The sequence below is a fragment of the Myotis daubentonii genome, chromosome 3, assembly GCF_963259705.1.
Source record: "Myotis daubentonii chromosome 3, mMyoDau2.1, whole genome shotgun sequence".
NCBI classification, from domain to species: domain Eukaryota; kingdom Metazoa; phylum Chordata; class Mammalia; order Chiroptera; family Vespertilionidae; genus Myotis; species Myotis daubentonii.
Window position 1 is genome coordinate 146,965,124 of NC_081842.1, and position 17,052 is coordinate 146,982,175.

Sequence of the window (17,052 nt, forward strand, 5' to 3'; positions counted from 1 at the left end):
AACCTGGGACCCTTGAGTCCACAGGCTGATGCTCTATCCAAACGGGTTAGGACCTCTGTCCATTTTTTAATTGGGTTATTTGTCTTCATTTTATTGAGTTGTATGGTACCTTACATATTTTGGAAATTAACCAATTATCAGATGCATCATTGGCAAATATGTTCTCCCATGCAGTGGGTTCCCTTTTCAGCTTGATGCTGATTTCTTTTGCTGTGGAGAAGCTTTTTCATTTGCTATAGTTCCATTTGTTTATTTTTTTCCTTTGTTTCTCCTGCCCTAGGTGATGTATCTGTGAAAATTCTGCTACATCAGATGCCTGATATTTTCCTGCCTATATTTTCTTCTATGACTTACATTTAAGTATTTTATCCATTTTGCGTTTATTCTTGTATATGGTGTAAGTTGGTGGTCTTGTTTCGTTTTATTTTATTTATTTTTTTTGCATATATCAGTCCAATTTTCCCAACACTGTTTATTGAACAGACTGTTTTATTGTATGTCCTTGCCTCCACTGTCAAATATTGATTAAGTACAATGGCTTGTCGAATTCTAGGTTCTCTGTTCTGATCCATTGATCTATATGTCTGTTCAAATGCCCATAAGTAGATGAATGGATTAAAAAACTGTGGTACATTTACATCAAGGAAGACTATGCAGCAGTATAAAAGAAGGAACTCTAACCTTTTGGACAGCATGGAGGGACCTGGAGAGTATTATACTAAGCAAGACAAGTATCACATGATCTCACTTATATGTAGAATCTAATGAACAAAATAAACTGATGAACAAAATAGGCCCAGAGACATTGAGACATGCAACAGACTGACATATTTCAGAGAGAAGGGGGAGTTGGGGGTGGAGGGGGAGGTAGGAAGAGATTAACCAAAGAATTTATATGCATACATGCATAGTCCATGGGCAAACCAACAGTGTGGGGAAGGCCTGCGGAGGGAGCGGGAGCAGAGTGGAGGGGGTCAACAGTGGGGGGGAAAGGGGGACATCTGTAATACTTTAACATTAAAGATAAATTTTTATAAAAATTTTAGTCCTTCTCACTAAAGTAAGATAACCTTACAGGACCATATTTTTTCCTTCTGAGGAAATAGCATGTCATGCTGCTTACTTCATAGGTTAATGAAAGTATACAAATGTTTTAAACAGTGACATATAGACACAACATCCTGATTAAATGACTAAATTATTATTTACCAAAAGATATTGCCTCATTCCAGATAGCATATTTATTTTCAATGGCAACAGATAACTTCTTAAGCATAGAGTAAATCACACAATCTATGTTTATGGGTAGTATTATGGTACCATTATAGTAATATGTGAGATTGCTATATCTATTCAGATATCAAAATAACTGATTGTGCTTTGATGACCTTTATTTTCAATGTTCTAGTTTATTAATTTAATTGCATTAATTCAGGACTGCTAAATCTAGCAAGAGATAACAAATGCATGTTTCAAAAAACCACCTTTAAGCATACTCACTAGTTTACCTAATAAGGCTTCAAGTTATCTTAATAAAAAAAAAATAATCCCACTAAAGCACAAACATCAGTTATCCAAAGCACCTTATCCTATATTATGGAAGGCTATGTTCTTGACAGAGATGCCTAAAACCAAAGTGATTTCCTTATAAAAATAATTTTTATAATGAAAGCTATGTTCTTAAACAAAGGCCTGATGCCTAAATTTTTTGTAGAAATGACTACAAATGCCATTTTTAAACAACTTTAATATTCCATAAAATTAATTTTAAAAAAACAATAGAGAAATACAGTACCCAGTTTACATTAAACTTAATTTGGTATATATAATTCTAAAGAAAATTACAAAGAGCCTGTCTTTCTTCTTCATAATTCCAGCTTATACTTTATTGCAACAGCTTATATTTTATTCATCAGGTCTTGGATTAGTTTGATGTTAATCCAAGAAAAAAATTACAACTTATTTATCTAAATTGATAGCATGGCATAGGTACTTAGAAAATGGTAAATTCTAGGAGCAAAAATGAGCTCACCAAAGTCATGTCAGATCAAACTCTTCCTCTTCTCTGAAGGAAATCATGAAAATCGGTTAACTTAGTTTATTATGCTACCAAGCACTTGATGTTGGACCAATCAGGGATTCTCTACCTTTTCCAGGTAAAAGAGATCAATGCCACATTCAGCTCTAGGGTCTCATCTTCACGGCTCCGTAACTTAGGGGGTGAGGGTCAGGGGGGAAGTTCCTTCCTTCCCCACTGACTGACTCCAGCAGAAATATCCCAAAGGAGGATTCTGATTGGCCCAATATGGATCAGATGCCTTGCCCTATGGTCAGAGTGCTAGGTCATTAGCAAAATGAAACGTGTGAAAAGGTGCAAGGCAGTTGTTAAAGCTGAGAACCAATATAATACCCAGAGGGTGTCAATTAATAGACAAGTTATAGTGGTGTAAAAACTCTGTTCTATACTTAATTTATTGGGAAAAGAGAGAGAAGGAATAGTACTAATTAAGTAAGCCGGATTTTTTTAAAAAAAAATTAGAGGAGCCCTAACCGGTTTGGCTCAGTGGATAGAGCGTTGGCCTGCGGAATGAAGGGTCCCAGGTTCGATTCCGGCCAAGGGCATGTACCTTGGTTGCGGGCCCATACCCAGTGGGGAGTGTGCAGGAGGCAGCTGATCGATGTTTCTCTCTCTCATCAATGTTTCTAACTATCCCTCTCCCTTTCTCTCTGTAGAAAATCAATAAAATACATTTAAAAAAAATAAAAAATTAGAGGAAGGAAGTGATTTGCCCAAACAAAGAGAAGTATAAATACCTGTACCTAAGTTTTAAAAAAATAAATAAATAAATTGAAGAGGGGAAAGGAAGGGAAAACAATTGTGTAAGTTAAATATGAGTGAAGAATATTATTTGTCATAAAAATGAATGTAACCTCACCTATTCTAACAAAAGCTTAGGATCTACAAAGCAGGTCCCACTCTGCGTCAGACTACACTTAGAATAATGAACTATGTTTGTCACCTGTCTTTCAGGGGTGGAGAAATAAAGAGTATCATATTCAGGAAGCAGCAACTGAAAAAATACAGAGGCCTGAAACCATGTCACAAAAATGTAACTTAAATACTACCCAGTTATAAAAGTAAATGAGTCTGTCAATTCAAAAGGCTTCTGTAGAGAAATGTTCATGGGCACATTTGGTAGTGAGAAGTGCTAAGGAGAAAAGTAAAGCCAGGCAAGTGGGAAGAGTACATGTGTGGAGGATGCTATTTTAAACTGAGTGGCAATGGAAGGTCTCGCTGTGAGATGTCTAATAAAAGATTGAAAAGAGGGACAGAGTAAGCAGTGTGGATATCTAGGCGAAGAGCATTCCAGGCAGGGGAACAGCAAGCACAAAAGCTTGAAACAAAAATGCCTGGCCAATGATGCTAATGTGCCCAAAACTGAGAAGTGTGATTAATTAAACAGTCTATACCTACTTCCCCCATCACACACAGCAACACAGTTTGAGAAGTCTGCATCTGGACCACACCTGCCATTAGCTGGTTTCTGTATACCGCTGCTTTCCCTGACAAATCCTTTAAGGCCTGCTTCACCTATGGCTGCTTAAGCTTCTCCTTTTTATTCTGAGGATCCAACTAGGGCCAGGGCCTCCCCCTGTAAGACCTACTCTCAGTTCATCCTAAGTGTCTCAGGCAGCTACAACCCCTCAGTTGGCCTATTCTATATTTGCAAAACATTCAGTGGGCCTGTGAAACTGAGAAAGGTGAAACCAGCCCCTTCCAGAGCTTGATTTGAAAGATCTCAAGATGAACGTATTCAGGAAAGTTGTTAGGGAGGTTAGTGAGGAGAAAAGTACAAGGGGGAGAAACCAGAGATAGGAGAACATCCAAGAAGTACAGAAAAGACCCAGCAACAGGCCACAAGGCTGAGGTTTAGGGGAAAATAGTGAACAAATTTCCAACAGTGGGAATGTCTGAAGAACTTGTAAATAAAAGAATGTCTGCATTTTTAAGCTGTTCATTATGCTGATAAAATCCCTGCCACCACTCCCGAATTTTCAATAAAACTCTACTACAAATACCTGCTTTGTGGCTGATGCTTTAAAGCAGCAGCTCTCAACCTGTGAGTCGCGACCCCTTTGGGGGTTGAACAGCCCTGTCACAGGGGTCGCCTATACATCCTGCATATCAGATATTTACATTACGATTCATAACAGTAGCAAAATTACAGTTATGAAGTAGCAACAAAAATAATTTTATGGTTGGGGTCACCATAACATGAGGAACTGTATTAACGGGTTGCGGCATTAGGAAGGTTGAGAACCACTGCAAAGGAATGAAGGCAGATTCCAAAAAGACAGGCTCAAGAGATAAGATATAAATGGGGTCTAAAATAGAGCAGAAGTGAAGTGAATTAGGCATGTCTAGGAGAAACACAAGCTCCCTGAAACTCCTCTGAGATATTTGGAGGAGGAGACTGTGTTCCCATCATCTATAGACTGGAGCTTTGAAAAGGATGAAGGATCACTCCGTGAGCTGGTGGACTTGGCTGTACCCTGATAATTGACAGCTAGATCACACCTAGTCAAGCAATCTTATCTAATAATCCTATCTAATAAAAGAATAATATGCAAATTGACCATCACTCCAACACACAAGATGGCCACCCCCATGTGGACAAAAGATGGCCTGCAGGGGAGGGCAGTTGTGGGCAACCAGGCCTGCAGGGGAGGGCAGCTGAGGGAGACCCAGGCCTGCAGGGGAGGGCAGTTGGGGGGGACCCAGGCCTGCTGAGGAGGGCAGCTGAAAGGGACCCAGGCCTGCATGGGAGGGCAGTTGGGGGGACCAGGCCTGCAGGGGAGGGCAGTTGGGGGGGACCAGGCCTGCAAGGGAGGGTAGTTGGGGGGGACCAAGCCAGCAAGGGAGGGCAGTTAGGGGTGACCGGGCCAGCAGGGCAATTGGGGGCGACCGGGCCAGCAGGGGAGGGCAGTTGGGGGCAATCAGGCTGACAGGGGAGTGGTTAGGGGCAATCAGGCAGGCAGGCAGGCAAGCGGTCGGGAGCCAGCAGTCCTGGATTGTGAGAGGGATCCCAGATTGGAGAGGGTGCAGGCTGGGTTGAGGGACACACACACACTCCCCCCATGCACAAATTTCGTGCATCGAGCCTCTAGTCTATATATATAAAAGGCTAAGTGTCCATCCAACCAGTAGCTATGATGCGCACTGACCACCAGGAGGCAGGCACTCAACGTAGGAGCTGCCATGACGCGCACTGGCCATTTAAAAATAAATAGCATCACGGACCTGGCGCCGATAAACCAACACTTGGCTTCCCCCAAGGGGACGCAGGCCCTGCCACCACCCCAGAGTGATACCCCACCAAATCACAGCCAACGCTGCCAAGACCCCATGGTGCACAATGTGGCCCACAACCCAGCCCAGCCCAGAAACGGTCGTTGTGGGCCGGGTAATGATGTCACGTAGCAACGCCAGGCTTCCTCTCCCTGGTGACTAGCCTCCTTGGAGTTTCTTCAGCCCAGAAACACTACTTGCTTCATAGCCAGGTGCAAACATTTTACAATTTAACCAAATGTTTGTGAATCCTTTTCCCGTGCCTCATCTCATTTGATTCTCACAGAAGTCCTGGAGTAGGTAGATATGAGACTCGGTGGAATCCTATTTTCTTTTCACTAGCCAGAAAACAGACATTTAGAAAGTTTAGAAATTTGACCCGACTAAAAAGAAGAAACAGCGGAACTTGAAAATGACTTCAGGTTTTCTCACTGCACAGAATACAGTCAAACACTGCTACAGATAAATATTTTACCCTTTGTTCTCCAATGATCTACAATAGTAATCTGCTTTGTGTTGATATTTACTGCTGTGTTGCTGACAATTACCTGAAAGAGAACTTGGGGTGCTTCACTGGGCTGGAAAAAGTTTAGCTAAATCAGAAAGCATGTCTAATTAGGCAAGTTTATTATATATAGATAAAGGCTAAGTTGACTCGTGCATGCACGGTACATATAAAGCTCTCACTGGAGCCAATCACACACGTGTGTTTCCATCTGTCATTGTTGATTGTGAATCTGGTTGACATTCTAGTATAGAGAAAGGGTGAATAGCGATATTAAAATATTTCTTCTAATTAATTTCCTTTCAATGTGCACAAATCCATGCACCGGGTCACTAGTTAATAGATAAAACAAGAAACGTACCTAAGTTCATGCTTCAGAAAGTTAACAAGGGGGTGATCATCATTTAAATTATCAAGAGTTGTTAAATAATACTTCATGGAACTCAACCTTAAAGGATAAGAGTTGAAGAGCAGAGGATACAGAGAGATATTCCAGGTATGGCTGACATGGTGAATAAAGCTCCAAAGCCAGGAATGAGTTTGGCCTGTTTGGAGAACATTGCAGAAACTGGCCTATTTGGAACAGACACTGCCCATTGGCAGGCAGTGGCATATAAGATTCGCCAGGTAAGATGAGATCAGATGGAGGAAGGCTCTGAAATCCAGGACAAGAAATCTGAACTTTGACGAGCATTCATAAGAAAGAAAAGAACTGCTTTGTTCTTTTTTTGGTTTTGGGGTTGTTTTTTAAGATCATAAAACACTTTGGCAATGTAAACTGGTCCTTTCCCTGCCTTCTAAAATTAGCCCACTGATTTCCCACTACCCAGCTCATATTACACTACCCTTGGTACACAACTATTAATCACTTCTGTGAAGATAATGTCTCTACTCATGTTTGTACTGGCCTCAGGGCTCCAACTCCCTGTCAAACAATTACCTTCACAAGTTCTTCACCTATCCCACATCATTGGTCCACCCTATAAACACTTATTGTCCATCCCATGACATGTGCAAACTAAGAATTTAAAGATGACTCAGTCCATGCCCTCAAGAAACTCCGAGTCTGATGTAGGCAGAAGCGAATAAAATGAACTAATACAATACAGAGTGGTAACTGCTGGAGTAGAGGAATGCTTGAAGTATCTATCCTGAGAGCTGAGAACAATAACATCAGTTTGGAGACCAGGAAAAGATAGAAAACACTTAAGAGAAAGTGTTGACTGAACTGAGTCTTGAAGGAAAAGAAACGTCAAAGGGTGGGGAAGAGACCTGTAGATAACAGTGATTACCATCAGACTGCAAAGGCTGGGCAGAAACAGCCGTACTCAGAGATTTTTAATCCCATATGGATACATGGTAGAAGTCATCAAGCACCACACCATGAACACCATTCTCTCATGCTAAGAATTTTGTGTTTTAGCATAGCTGAAAAGTTTCAATAAAAAAAATAATCACATTTGTGTTACTTAAAAAGTGGGAGACGGATTGAAAGGACACCACAAAACTTTTTCTCTTCCTATCATAACATACAACAAAAATCCGATAAAGGCTGCTATAACATTCAATTGATGTCCTGTTATCCATGCCTATCTCCAAACTAGGCATAGCGCACATCCTTCAGAAAAAAACCTCCCCTAACTTCACAAACACATTAGTCTTTCCTTTCTCAAAACTTCTAAGGGATATCTGTCTGCAGTGCACTGTGTCAGCAACTTACATTTTTGCCTAATTTACATTTAAATTTCTTCTCCCTAACAAGTACATAAGCTCCCTAAGGAAAAAAAAAGTCATATCTTTTTATATTTGTGTAATACATACACACACACCTACCTTTCTTCACCCGGTAGCACCTAGGAGAGTAATGTACCATTCTAAAACAAATAATGCCTTTGAACTGAATACATGGTCTCTTTTATCCATGAGTAAAAATATTCTACTATTCCCCATAAATGAGGAACAAAGTAAGATGTATAATTAGGCAAACCTGAGAAAAAAGTTAGTGCAGTGACAGCAGGTAATGTATACAAGGGAACTTTCTGGGAAGAAGAAATTGTTCTAATTTATGATAGGTGTGTGCTATACTGTTGTGCCCATATATTTAAAATATATTTGTAAAAATGCTCAAAGTCACTAGTCATCAGAGAGATGCAAATTAAAATGACAATGAGGTTTTACCTCACACCTGTCAAAATGGCTACCATCATAGAAACAGTATGGAGTTTCATCAACGAATTAAATAGGAACTGCCATTTGACCCAGTGATCCCACTTCTAGGAATATAGCCTAAGAAACCAGAAACATCAATCAGAAAGAATGTATGCACCCCTGTGTTCACAGCAGCACAATTTACAATAACTAAGATCTGCTGACAGCCCAAGTGCCCATCAGTAGAGAAGTGGATAAAAAAGCTGTGGTACATTTATAGCATGGAATACTACGCAGCAGTGAAAAAGGATCTCTTTCCCTTTGAGGCAGCATGGAGGACCTGGAGAGTATCATGCTAAGCAAAATAATACAGTCAGAGATAGACAAGTATCACATGATCTCACTCATATGTGGAATCTAATGAACAAAATAAACTGATTAACAAAATAGATGCAGAGACAGGTTGGTGTTAACTCAGTGGTTGAGCATCAACCTATGAACCAGGAGGTCATGGTTAGATTCCTGGTCAGGGCACATGCTGGGGTTGTGGGCTTGATCCCCAGTAGTGGGGGTGCAGGAAGCAGATGATTCTCTCTCATCATTGAAGTTTCTATCTCTCCCTCTGAAATCAATTAAAATTTAAAAAGAAAAATAGATCCAGAGATAAACATGGAACTGTCAAATATCAGAGAGAAGGGGGGAAGGGAAGAGATCAACCAAAGAACTTGTATGCATATATATGCATAATCCATGGACACACACAGATAATAGTGTGGCAAAGGCCTGGGGGGGGGGGCGGGGGGAGGGGCTGGAAGGGGTCAATGGGGGAAAGAGGGATATATGTAATACTTTCAACAATAAAGATTTTCTAAAAAATAAAATATTTATTTTATTTTATGTAAGATCTGTACATTCAATATATTCAACTTTTACCTAAAAACCTATAAAAGAAAGGGATGGGGAGCACAGAGTTATAGATGAAACAAGACTTGAAGAATATTGATGATACTTCTTGGGTAAAGTGTAGTGGGTTTCATTAAATTATTCTGCATCTACTTTTCCAAAAATGTAATGTGTAAAAATTTCCATAATAAAACGTCATATATGTATATATAACTTAAACGGATGAAAAAGCTGCATTAACAAAACTAAAAAGTAACTCCGAACATTAAATTACTTATTCTCTTAATGTGTGAAATAATGAGATATTATAACTTTTAAAGTAGTTTTACTGGCTCTACGATTCTAAGAAATATCTTCTAAGGAAAACCTACTGTTGATAGCAAAGACAAAAAAAAAAAAAAAAAAAAAGCTGAGAAGCCACAGGTTCCTTAGACACCAGATAGTAAAATTAACTAGCCCTATTACCAAATATACTTAAAAAAAGCCAGTACAATTTAAAGTTAGAATTCTCTAATCTTCAAACGGTGATGCCAAAAGACAGCGACTAAAAAGACATTCGTAAGATTTTGGAAGTACAACACCTCCAACGACAGACTCAACACCATTCTGAAGAGTTTTTAAATAATCCAGTCATTTCATCTCAGTAATTTAAACTTTAAGCCTCATTATAGGCTCATACTTTGCATTCTCTTCTCACCGATCAGTTTCTGAAAAAGAATCCCGATCCTCACCTAAAACACACTTGCACCTGCAGAGCCAAGGGAGGGAGGGAGCCTTGCTCTCGGGTGAGACGCCTGGGCACTCACCGGCCCCCTCCAAGGTGACACCACTTCAGAAGGCAGCGGTGCCAAGTGCAACCAGGAGAGTTCGCAGGAACCATTCCCGCAACTTCCAACAGCAACTCCTATGGAGTCGTGCCAAACCTCGTCGGAGTGCACAGCCTCCAGCCTGGCGAGTCCACTCCCAGCCTCAAACACACACAACACACACGCGCGCCCACAAAGCCAACCCACCGTGCGGCAGGAGATGAGATGGCAAAACCAGAGCACACCCAGAAAGTTGGTCACAGCAAGGAGGTGGTCCGGGCACGGACACACCGTTCTGCCAGCGGGCGCAGAATAGGCACACTCCCGCGGGCGGAGGAAGGGCTCGGCCAGGCCCGCGGGGGCACGGGGAGCGCCGAGGATGCCGGCGCCGCGGGCACAGCCGGACGCCCTGACATTGGAGCCTGGCAGCGGCCGCGGCCGGCGCTCTCTCTCCGCCTGACCCCGCGGGGCAAAGGGACCGGTCCGCCCGCCGCCGGGCCGGGCGGGATAGAAGCGCCGGAGCGTCCGCTCGGTCCCGGGAAAGCGGCGCGGCCACGGGCCTTCTTACCCGTGCAGGCCGAGGGCGCGGCGCCGCTTGTGGAGCAGGCAGAGCAGCAGGAACGCGGCCCCCGCCAGCGAGGAGTTTCGCGCCGTCAGGTACTTGCTGAAGGCCGCCATGGCACCGCGGGAGCGAGCAGCCGGGAGAGGGGACGCGGGGGAGACTGCCGGAGTGCAGGAAGCGCGGGGGAGACTGGGAGGGGAGGAGCGCGGAGGGAGGGCGGGGCCGGCCGCGCAGGACCGCCCCCTGGAGCGCGCCGCCGCGCCGGAGCCCACCGCGGACTTGGGCTCCGCGGGGGCGCGCGCGGGCCCCGCGGAGGCCGGAACCGTCACGGGCCCTCTCTGCGCACGCGCGGACCCCCGCGGAGTCGCCGGGAACGCGGGCGTAGAGAAACCCCCCGCTTCCCGCGGTGCCTCCCGGCTCCTCGGGCCCTTGTCCCTGCCTCACCCCTCCTCCCACCTCCGCGCGCGCGCGCACCCGCCCAGGCTTTCACAAGAACTGGAAAAGCGAGCCGGGCCTGCGCCGGGGGATTCGTGGGATCTGCCACTCCACCCCCGGCGACGGGCCGTTACCACCCTCTTAAAGGAGCCCTGGAAGAAGGGAATGGCTCTATCCCTGGCGTTTACATAAAACGGGGGGCTCGGTCATCATACACGGAAACAACTGTCGGGAACTCCGAAGTGTAGGGAGATGGGGGAAGAATGACTACAAACCCAAAACCTTTTCCCAAGCCTGTGTTTTCCAAACCATGGGTTATACTATAGTAATTTCTAGGGGACCGTGAGACCAGTTTGGCAGATCGAGACCACTACTTTTTTGTGTTTTAATGAAATGGGAAGAATCGAACACGATATAAAATCTCGGAATGCATCCCGGGTAAAAGGAGTTCTTTGAAATTTTTATCCCAGTCTTTTGTATCTATGCGTCCCAAGTAGTAACGTAAGATGCCTTTCTTTATGTGGGTCTGATCAAACAAAAAAGTTTGAGAAACGCTGTTCTTTGCAAAGAAGCTTTCAGAAATAACAATCGTGCATTGTGTTAAACTGGCCTTACTCCCAGGAGCTGAGGAGCATTCCAGATTACAGCATTCTTCCCCTGCCTGGCCCTCGTGATGCAGAAATGGTGATTCCCAGCGTTTAGACTGGCATGTGTACAGTATCTTAGTGAGCTCCCCTCTTCGGTTGAGAAAACTGGAGAAAAGCACGTGTGTCATTCAGAAAATGAGTACATAAAACCTTGCATAATGTGCACGCATATTAAAGTGTGTTGAAGTAGCCCTCATTAAAATAGCCCACAAAACGTTGTTTTCAGTACAAGTGGGTAGTTGCCTAAACAGTTAACAAGAATCACAAGGACCAGATACACTAATGGTGTATCTGTGTGTGTATAGAGATGTTCAACAGCCTAAATTTCAATGAACTAGAGCTTCTACTAAATTGTTCATTTGCCATGTATACATTTCATTACCTCATTTAGCAATTGTAATTAGGTAAACCTGGCACAGTGGATACAGGATGAACAGATTATAATCCCCATTCTGCAGAGGTGGCAGAGGTAAAAAAATGGGGAAAATTATCAATGTCGTAAGTGCCACATTAAAGGTATAAGCAAGGCACTGAAGTATGGTAGCAATCATCTCAGGTAGAAACTATAGTTTAACTTTAACCCTGTTGTTTGGCTTCTGTACTTATTTGCTTTGTTTAACAATAGAAAAGTTATTTTGTTTTTCTGAATTATATAAATCACCCCATTCGATTGAATACCCTATTGATTGTACTGTGAATATCCCATTGGTTGTGGTCATACTGGTATTAGAAAGCACATTTTCCTTTACCTGGGAAGGACAGCACAATTATCCCAAGGTCGGAGGGCTCCAGTTAACGTGTCCCTGTTGACTCAGTGTTCTGGAGACCCAAAAACTGTGATTTAGATAACATGTTGCTTCTGCTTCTGTAAACTGCTTTTTTGCAAACCAGGTTCCTCATTCCAGACCCTAGGGCTCTAGATAATGTGTTTCTGTCAATTCAGTGATCCGGAGACCCAAAACTATAATTTAGATAACATGGTGCTTCTGCTTCTGTAAACTGCTTTTTTGCAAATCAGGTTCCTCATTCCAAACTCTGGAGTGTAATCAGTACCTTTGTGATTTTTGCCTATATAAATCTGGTGTTGTGGCCATCTTATCACTATGAGATCTGGGAGAGCGAAATGCCCCCTCATAGTCCCGGATTTGCAATAAATGTGACTCTTTAATTCAACTTCTTGAGGCGTCCTTGTGTGATTCGCGGGGTACATTACAACAGCACAAAAGAGTAAATGCTTAGTTTTTCTAAATCTAGAGCCTTCAATTAAGGCTTGACACAGAAGATGATTTTGTAGCTGAATCTTAAAGACCAGCGAAGTGTTAGTTTTGATTGAGCAATTGAATTGATACTCCTCCCCTGGGAACTGGCTTTCCAGGTCATTTCACTATGGATAGTCCCTTTGCTGAGACCACATTTCACTTGTGGTGACCATATTCCATTATCTCCCCTCCAAGTATGCATAAAGAAGTATTCACCCAGAAAAAAAGCCCACCAAAAGACCTTTAAAAGCCAATGACTGTCACTGGGTGCTGGAGCCATCCAGGCTCAACCACCTGGTGTGCAGATGATCGAATAAATTTGTAATCCCTCACCATTCTGGCCTCGTGTGTTCCTCCTTCAGTGACCTAAGAAGAAGTTGCTCAGAAGGACAAAAGGAAAAATTGCTAATTGAGCAATAAATTGCTTAGTAATGTAAAAGTAGTAGGAACCTTGGGAGAAAGTGACTGAATGAATAATTTTAGAGTCTGTAGCAGTGAAGGAACAGCATGCAAGGTTAGTCCAAAATGTCTGGCCCGGCCTGTGTGGCTCAGTAGTTGAGCATCAACCCATGAAACAGGTCACCATTTGATTCCTGGTCAGGGCACATGCCTGCATTGCTGGTTCGATCCCCCATACAGGAAACAGCAGATCAATGATTCTCTCTCTCATCTTTGATGTTTCCATCACTCTCTTCCTCGCTTCTTCTCTCTGAAATCAATAAGAACATTTTTTAAATGTAGTCTGTATAGGAAATAGACTGTATTTCAGAAGAAGGATATATTTAGAAAGTAGACTGTAGTTCAGAGGAAAGATAAGGATTCACTGGGCAAGATATTCTAAAAGGTACCCTTGATCAAGAAGCATGGGTGATTCTTTTTTTTTTTTTATCCTTTTTTTTTTTTTTATTGCTTAAAGTATTACAAAGGGTACTACATATGTATCCATTTTATCCCCCCGCCCTAGACAGTCCCCTAGCCTCCCCTATCACCCAGTGTCTTATGTCCATTGGTTATGCTTATATGCATGCATACAAGCCCTTTAGTTGATCTCTTACCCCCCTACCTCCTGCCCCCGAACCCTCCCCGGCCTTCCCGCTGCAGTTTGACAATCAGTTTGAGGCAGCTCTGCCTCTGTATCTATTATTGTTCAAAAGTTTATAATGGTCTCTATTGTCCATGAATGAGTGAGATCATGTGGTATTTTTCCTTTATTGACTGGCTTATTTCACTTAGCATAATGCTCTCCAGCATGGGTGATTCTTAAAAAAAAACATGAAATTAGATAATATGAGCTCATAAATTATAGCTGTTCATAAAGCCCATCAGATAAAGATCTCCAGAGCCAAACCTGTAACCTAACAAAGTTAGGTGTATTAACTTGCAGCAAAGAACACCACACAGCAGAAGAACTGTGGGCATGTCTCCAAAAAGGGAACAAATGGGGGTCATTATAGTATTAGGGGAAGGGGAGAGTTTAAGTAGGATCTAAGTAAAACAGTACTTAAGAGACTCAGATCAGTATGTAAATGGGCTAATATCAGACCTCAGTTGACAAGCAGACTCTAGGGTCTATTTCCTCGGCGGGGGGGGGGGGGGGGGGGGGGGGGGCGGGGGGGCGGAATTTAAGATTAATGTAGAATATTGTATCCCAGAGTCCTTATCTGAACCTATGCACTCACTCTAAATCAGTGGTTCTCAATCTTCCTAATGCTGCGACCCTTTAATACAGTTCTTCATGTTGTGGTGACCCCCAATTTCATTGCTACAAATTGAACATAATTAAAGCATAGTGATTAATCACAAAAACAATATGTAATTATATATGTATATTCTGATGGTCTTAGGCGACCTCTGTGAAAGGGTCGTTCGACTCTCAAAGTGGTTGGGACCCACAGGTTGAGAACCGCTGCTCTAAATTGAGGCTGCTTCTCTAAGTGAAAGTGATTTGAATAGTTGACATCTGCCAGGCAAGAAAGGAACACTCTGTTCCCCCTAATATAGTTCCAAACAACCAAGTTTGGATAAGAGAACAAGGTTTCTCAGCATTGTCCTTTGATAATTAACCAAAGCAATTTTTCTGGCTCACAGTTTATAATCCTATCTAATAAAAGAGAAACATGGTAATTGGCGTACGACCGATACCCTTTTCATTGGCTAATCAGCGAGATATGCAAATTAACTGTCAGCCAAGATGGCGGCCGGCAGCCAGGCAGCTTGAAACTAACATGAGGCTTGGTTGCCTCAGTGACGGAGGAAACCAACGTTCCCCGCCTGCGTTCCCCGCCTGCCGCTGCCTCTGAGCCGGCAGTTTAAGAAACTCTGTAACAAATACGCCCAACTTCAGCCAGCAGATTCGCAACATTGTAAGCAAAGGCCAGAAACCTACTTTCAGCCGGAGGCCTAAGAGCTGGAGCCAAGCCTCAAGCTAAAGCTGGCCCAGAATTAAAAAAAAAAAAAAAAAAAAAGGAAAAAAGGAGCGTTTGGGAGTTCAGTCACCCCCAGCCTGAAAACAGCCCTCAGCCCCTCACCCAGACTGGCCAGGCACCCCAGTGGGGACCCCCACCCTGATCCAGGACACCCTTTAGGGCAAACCAGCCGGCCCCACCCATGCACCAGGCCTCTACCCTATATAGTAAAAGGGTAATATGCCTCCCAGCATTGGGATCAGCAGAGTCACGAGGCCTCCCCGCACCGGGATCAGCATTACAGGGGGCAGCGCTCAAACCCCCTGATCGCCCTGCGGCTCTGTGTGTGACAGGGGGCGGGGCCACAACCTCCCTATCCGCCCTGCTCTGTGCCTGATAGGGGGGAGCTCCCCAACCCGCCCCCCATGGGCCCTGCTCTGTGTGTGACGGGGTAGAGCCATAACCTCCCCATCAGCCCTGCCCTGAGTGTGAGAGTGGCGGCGCCCCAACCCCCTGATCCGCCCTGCTCTGTGCCTGATAGGGGGGAGCTCCCCCCCCCCCACGGGCCCTGCTCTGTGTGTGAGAGTGGCGGCGCCCCAACCCCCTGATCCGCCCTGCTCTGTGGGTGATAGAGGGCAGCACCCCAACCCCCCTGATGGGCCCTGCTCTGTGTGTGACAGGGGGTTGCTCCACAACCTCCCCATCGACCCTGCCTTGAGTGTGACAGGGGGCGGCGCCCCAACTCCCCAATCAGCCCTGCTCTGTGCATGACAGGGGGCGGCGCCCCAACTCCCCAATTGCCCTGCTCTGTGCATGACAGGGGGCGGTGCCCCAACTCCCCAATCGGCCCTGCTCTGAGTCCGACCAGGGGCTGCACCTAGGGATTGGGCCTGCCCTCTGCCACCCGGAAGCAGGCCTAAGCCAGCAGGTCGTTATCTCCCGAGGGGTCCCAGACTGCTAGAGGGCACAGGCCAGGCTGAGGGACCCCCCCTCCCCCCCCCCCCGAGTGCACAAATTTTTGTGCACCGGGCCTCTAGTACTGAATAATTAAGAAAAAATATTATTTTATCAGTAGAACTCCAGGAGCTCTGACTTTTAGAGAGTTTGACCTATTGAGGATAGGGAGGAGAAGGTCATAGGGAGTTAGGGAATCTAGAAAACCTCTTAAGAGATGTGGTGTTAGCCAGCCTCCAACACTGTCCTCAGTAATCCTCGCTTCCTGGCATTCACGCCCATGTGTAATCTCTCTCACATCAGAGCTGGTCTGTGTGACCAAAAGAGTAATATGTGTCTTCTGAGACCAGATCATAAAAGGCCTCGTGGCTTCCACCTTGGTCTTTTGGCTTCCTTACTCTTGGGAAAGCCAGCTGCCACAGAGAACACTCAAACAGCCTGGAGAAGAATTGAGGACTCTTCGCCTCCCCCTAAGAGACAGCACCTGCCTGCCAGCCTTGGAAGCAGGTCTTCCATCCCCAGTCAAGCCTCACTGCTGCCTCAGGAGCAGCCCTGAGCCAGCTGGCCCAGCCAAGATGCTCCTAAATTCCTGGCTCACAGAAACTGTACAAGATAATAAATATTTATCATTGTTTTAAGTCAAGCATGTCAAACTCAAAGGCTAACACGGGCCAAATAAATAACGTTTAAGTTTATGTGGGCTGCAAGAAAACGAAAGGCTCAATTTTCATAGAAACGTAGGTTTATTTCGATAGAGACATGCTGAATACAAAGGGCCGAAATCAATGAGTAATCGTTAACATAAAATAATAGACATTTTAATAAAAATTAATATTTTTTCTTGAACATTAACTTACCAGACACTGAATAACTGCACAAAGTAATAAGCATAATGCAAATAAACCTATTTTTCTTGTTCTCTGAAAGTGAAATATTTCCTGTTGTACACATCAAACAAGTCAGTCCAAGACTAATGACGTGGCAATCGGCTGCTAAAATATTCGTTGCTGGTATTAGTGGAGAGAAATGGTGCGCCTGCATATAAGGCGAGTAAGAGAAATGAATGTAACACGATTAT

General features: G+C 44.1%; 1 protein-coding gene across 1 annotated transcript in view; it reads right to left on the minus strand.

Annotated features, from left to right (window-relative positions):
• Positions 1-10,491, minus strand: part of ABCD3 (ATP binding cassette subfamily D member 3) — a 93,163-nt gene extending 82,672 nt beyond the window's left edge. Inside the window, exon 1 of the mRNA XM_059688767.1 lies at positions 10,281-10,491. Coding sequence (XP_059544750.1) covers positions 10,281-10,390 — 110 coding nt within the window. The 5' untranslated portion in view covers positions 10,391-10,491. The remainder of the gene's footprint in view (positions 1-10,280) is intronic.
• Between the last annotated feature and the right edge of the window lie 6,561 nt (positions 10,492-17,052).